The following is a 5,412-nucleotide window of genomic DNA, read 5'->3' as shown; positions in this document are numbered from 1 at the left end:
ATCCCGACCCCCCTGCGGGGACCCCCGAGCCCCCGGCACCGGCGGGACTGAGCCCACACGGAGGGGCTGAGGCTCGTTTTGGGCCGGGGGAAGGTTTGGGTGCCATGGGTCGCTCATGGGGGTCTGCAGGGAGGGGTAGGACTGGGGCAGCCCCACACACACGACTCCAAGGACTCACAGGTCCCCCCCCTCGGGGACCCCTGAGCTGCCAGTGCCATGGGGTCTGGCTCTCCAGAGGGAGATGGGGTGGTCCAGCTCCGGTGCCAGGGCTGTCCCACCTCGAACCTGCCCGCGCACGGCGAGTTCTGGCGAGGAAGGAGACTGTTGACACCTCCCTCGGCCCCAGAGCACACAAATGTTTTTAATGGAGGACCATGGAACTCGCAAAGCAGATGGAAGGTGCCCAAGAAACACCAGGCTGTGTCCTGGGCCCATGTGAAATGGCTGGGTCACCTGGCAGGGTGGCAAAGGGGCTGAGGAGGCACCCCCCTGCACCCCCCTACACCCCCCGAGCCTGCCAGCGGGCAGGGAAGGACTCGGGTGCTTTCCCATCCCCGTGTCCCATCCTTCTCCCTCCTGCAGTCACGGGCTCCGGCGAGGGATGTGCTGTGGCAGCTCAGTGCAGAGAAGAAAATGGGAATGAGCCTTGACATTGGTCTGTGGGGACCTGGAGAGGAGGTCTCAAGCCGAGGGTGACAGGAAGGGTCCCGCCGTCCCCAGGGAATAGTCCTCTTCTGAGCAGGGCCCGCGCTAGAAGGACTGGTTGTGGATGCTGGAGCAGTACTCCAGGTAGTCAAACTCCTTGATAGGGAACGTGACGGCGCTCCACTTCTTGTACCTCCTCTTCTCAGCCGGCGTCTCCACCACGAAGTTTTTGATGCAGAGGATGGGCAGCTTCACCTGCCGGTAGATCATCTCCATCCCCCAGTCCTGTGGGGGACAAGGAGGGGACAGTCACAGCATCCCTAGGCTGCAGGACCACGCTCCTCGCTCCCAGGGAATGTCCCCTTTGGAGACAGCTGCCCGTGTCCACATCCCACACACGCAGCACCCACGTCCCAGGGGGGGATGCATTGAAGGGAGACACAGCTCCGTGCCTCAGCCAGGAGCCAGGGCACAAGGCAGGGCCCCCTCCTGTCCCCCCAGCACAGACAGGGGACATTGCCCTGTGCCACTCACCTGGCTGCAGCCGCTGCAGACGATGCGACAGCCGGGCTCCCAGTCCTTGAATGTCCGCTGGAACTGCAGTTTCCCAGAGGAAACTCTGTAATACAGCCTGAAACGAAGGGGATGAAGGATACTCTAAAGAGAATGGTTCAGAGGACAGAAAGAAATGGGGAAGGGGGGGGTGCTACCACAGTCCCACAAAGCCCCCACGACCTCCCCGGAGCGGTGTCCCAACCAAAGAGCTGGCAGCAGGCTGCTGCCACCCCCTGCCCCATCCTGGGGGGACACTGTGGCAGCTGGTGCAGGTGACACCTAGTGCAAGTGACACCTGGGCTCTGCCCGCTGGCCCCCGCTGACCCCCCTGCTCCTACCCAAAGTTGGGGTTGACGTTGACGTGGTGCATGCCCTCCACGGTGCGGAGGTCGCTGCCGCGGCACACGGCCGTGTGGCAGTTGACGCAGTAGAGGTAGACGTCATCGGGGTCATGGAGCTGCCTCCTCTCGCTGATCCTGGCCTCCTTCAGCAGCCAGCTGGCCACCGCCACTCGCTGCAGCTCCCTGATCTGGGGGGAGGCAGTGGGGGGCAGGATGGAGGGGAGGAGGGGGGTCAGCGCAGGGCAATGGGTGCAGAAGGACAGCAGAGACAGCGAGACATGGCCATGGGGAGAGGCACCATCCCGGAGAGCACGAGCCGCGCGGCAGGACGGGCTGAGCAGGATGGGCAGGACAGGATGGGCAACACAGGGCAGGATGCCCTATGTTGTACCCGATGCTGCCCCTGCCAGGAACCAGCGCTGCCCCCAGGGGAGAGCAGGCAGCCAAAAAGCAGGGCACAGAGGGCTGTCCCCAAGCATCAGATGGAGCAAGAGCTGCCTGGCCCTGCCGGTGCCCGGGGCAGTGCCCAGCGCTCACCTTGAGGCGGTACTCCTGCTCGGGCATGGCCTGCACCGCCCTGATGGCCCTCTCCATGAGCTCCACCAGGTTCTCGTTGAGCAGCTCACGGGAGACCTCTCTGCTGTTGGCTTTGGCGAGGACAGAGTAGACGCTGTTCTCAGCGCGGGCACGGCCCTGGGCCTGCAGGGGAAGGGCCAAACGCTGGGGTCAGCAGAGGAGGGACATGGGGTGACCCCCACCACCTCTCCATACCGCCCGGCGAGGATGGACCCACTGTCCACACCCTGCTGTGCTTTGCAGAGATGCTCTGCCAGAAGCTGGGCTCATCCCCAGGGAGCTGCCAGCAGGCACAAGGGATGCAGGAGCCTCCGTGTCCCACCCCATGTCCCACCCCATGGCTTTGGGGCATCCTGGCAGGCTGTGCCCATCACGTGGGGCCGGGCAGAGCATCCAGAGGAAGCCTGGGCAGATACCTGCACCATGGCGATCTCGTTGGTCATCAACCCGTAACGGACCACGACGTTGCACTCGGGGATATCCAGGCCCTCCTCGGCCACGCTGGTGGAGAAGAGCAGGTTGAGGGTTCCCTCGCGGAACTGCTTGATCACGTCCTGCTGCTCGTTCTTGGCGGGGGGAAAAAAGGGGGATAAAACTTCAGCAACTGGGTAGGGCTCCGAGCACCTGGTAGAACCCACAAAGTGTGTAGAGAAGAGTCCAGTGAAGGGCAACAAAGATGATTCAAGGATTGGAGCATCTCCCTTATGAGGAGAGACTGAGAGAGCTGGGACTCTTTAGGCTGGAGAAGAGAAGGCTGAGGGGAGACCTTATCAATGCTGACAAGTATCTCAAGGGAGGGTTGAAGGAGGAGGGAGCCAGACTCTTTTCAGTGGTTCCCAGTGAGAGGACGAGGGGCAACGGGCACAAGTTGGAACAGAAGAGGTTCCACTCAAATATGAGGAGAAACTTCTTCACGGTGAGGGTGGCAGAGCCCTGGAACAGGCTGCCCAGGGAGGGTGTGGAGTCCCCTTCCTTGGAGATTTTCAAGACCCGCCTGGATGCTCCTGAGTAACATGCTCTGACAAGCTCTGGGCAATCCTGCTTCAGCAGGGGAGTTGTACTAGATGATCTCTATGGTCCCTTCCAACTCTAAAATTCAGTGAAATTCAGTGAAGGGCAGCTCCGGGTCCTTCCCACCCTCTGCTCACCTGTGTCATGTGCCTGGTCTGGTTGCTGTAGCCGGCGCCGGTGAGGACGGCGGCCCTGATGTGCTGCCCGTTGAGGGCGGCCGTGTCCTGCAGCCAGCTGAGCAGGCTGTGGGCACTCTGCCGGGTCTTGGTGAAAACAATGCCACGAGAAGCACCCAGGGGCTGGAAGTGCTCCCTCAGGATCTCCTCCAGCTTGCCCAGCCTGGGGTTCTCGTAGCGCCGGTCCCCGGCGAGCGCCTGCAGGGTCATCCTGTTCTCTGTGTGGGTGAGTGGGGTGTCAGAGGGGGTCTCTGCCCCAACCTGCCAAACACAGCTGGCACCAACCTCCCGCCAGCACCTCCGTTACCCTCAAACATGGCGGCGAGGAACTGCTCGGTGGGGTCCTTCATGTCCCTCTCGGCGGCGTAGAACTGCTGGAGGCACTGGAAGGCGTCGATCATCCGCACCGTGTCGTTGATGAGCAAAGCATCGTTGTACTTGCGCAGGTGCAGGGCGCACACCCGCCTCTTGCGACAAAAGGTCTCTGCGGCTGGCGAGGGACGGGGCACGCCGCGGTCACCACCGGGCACCGGGGCCGCCGGCTCTGCCCCACCGCACCCTCCGCTGCCACCTCCTCACCTCTCTTCTCCAGCTCCACGATGCGCTGCTCGTAAACCTGCGTGCCAAAGTCCTGGGACAGGCTGGGCGTCTCCATGTACTGATGGATGCACCTCATCACCTTCTTCAGCCGCTCCCCAAAGGGGTCCTGGGAGCAGATTGGGGGTCAGGACTCAGGGAATTGGGGACATCGCTCCGGAGAGCCTCGGAGGTGCAGCCCAGAGCCCCCTCACCCCCAGGGTGAGGGGCTGTTTGCAGGGCAGGACCTGGAGGGGGGCAGGATCCCCCTGCACCAAAGCACTGGATCAAGCAATTCCTTGGATCGATCTGTGCTACGGGATGGAGGGACACGGCCCCCAGGACCCACCCCTCACCTGCGCTCTCTCCTGGCACAGGTCGTACTGCTTCCGGGGCTGGGGGACGTGGTTCTTCAGGTGCTGCAGCTCCTCCTGCGCCGACGTGATTTTCTCAGTGTCCAGGTTGGCACAGATCTGGAAGGACAAGACCCCACTTCCAGCCCCGAGCCCAGGAACCCCGTCAGGTGGTGCTCAGTGGTACCCTGGCAAGGTCAGGGATGTCCCCCCCCCACCACCGAGCTGCCCAACACCTGCCCACCGGGCTATCAACACCCCAAGGGACACCCCGCTGACCCCCCAAGGGAAGCTGGGGGGCTGCTGCACCCTCTCTTAGCACAGGACGGGGCGCAGGACCTACCTGCAGGATGTGCTCCACAGCCCCCTCAAAGGAGGTCGCCCCCCCGGTGCCGGGGGACGCGGTCAAGCCCAGGATCTGGGGCAGGTCCTGCTGCCCACTGAGCTTGCGCTGGAGATAATTCAGCATGATTTTGTTGTAGACAGCTTCCTTGTGCGTGTGGTGGCACTCATCGATCACCAGGGAGAGCAGCACTGGGGGTCCCACACCCACCCGTCAGCTCCACACGCATGTCCTCGTCCCCGCTGGCCAGCGCGTTCTGCAGGATCTGGGCCGTGCAGATGACGACGTCGCTCTCCTTCACCATGATGGCGAAGAAGGACTTTTGGCTGGTGTCCCCGCTGATGGCCGTCACCCTGAAGTCCTTCTGCAGCACATGGAACTCCTTCTTGGCGTGTTGGTCCACCAGGTGCACCTGCGGCCACCAGAACCCGCTCAGCTCCAGCCCGGGGACCACCACCCGGGAGCAAGCACTGGCACCCTGTTATTCCATGGGGCAGGGGAGCGGGTTCAGGGGGGGTACCTTGTTGACCAGCACGGCCACCCTGCCACCCCGCCGGTTCTCCAGGTGCTGCCGACAGACGTGGACGGCGGCGCGGGTCTTGCCAGCCCCCGTGGGCAACCAGACGATGCTGTTTCGGCCACGTAAAGCCGGGGCCACCGCCTCCCGCTGGTACCCCCGCAGCTCCATCCCGCACCGCCGCTCCCCGCAGCTGGGACCGGGAAACGAAACTGGGGGTGGCACATCCTGCCGGAGCCCCAGCGAGGGGGGGACCCCGAAAGCGGCTCGACCGGTCGGGAACCCCCCCCAGGGAGCCCCGCTCACCAGCAGGAAAAGA

At 63.6% G+C, this 5,412-nt stretch overlaps 1 protein-coding gene across 1 annotated transcript; it reads right to left on the bottom strand.

Annotated features, from left to right (window-relative positions):
* Window positions 1-356: 356 nt before the first annotated feature.
* On the bottom strand, window positions 357-5,274 carry DHX58 (DEXH (Asp-Glu-X-His) box polypeptide 58). Its single transcript, XM_014959107.1, is given in 12 exon segments — window positions 357-930; window positions 1,180-1,276; window positions 1,539-1,729; window positions 2,079-2,240; window positions 2,534-2,683; window positions 3,266-3,522; window positions 3,612-3,794; window positions 3,884-4,010; window positions 4,237-4,353; window positions 4,577-4,786; window positions 4,788-4,988; window positions 5,097-5,274. Coding segments are annotated over 12 exon segments (2,043 nt in total). The 5' UTR covers window positions 5,265-5,274; the 3' UTR covers window positions 357-750.
* Window positions 5,275-5,412: the final 138 nt, after the last annotated feature.

The sequence above is a fragment of the Calidris pugnax genome, unplaced genomic scaffold (genome assembly GCF_001431845.1).
Source record: "Calidris pugnax isolate Ruff unplaced genomic scaffold, ASM143184v1 scaffold341, whole genome shotgun sequence".
Classification (NCBI taxonomy): Eukaryota; Metazoa; Chordata; class Aves; order Charadriiformes; family Scolopacidae; genus Calidris; species Calidris pugnax.
The sequence above is the reverse complement of the archived record's forward strand: the minus strand, read 5'-3'. Positions and strand labels throughout refer to the sequence as shown.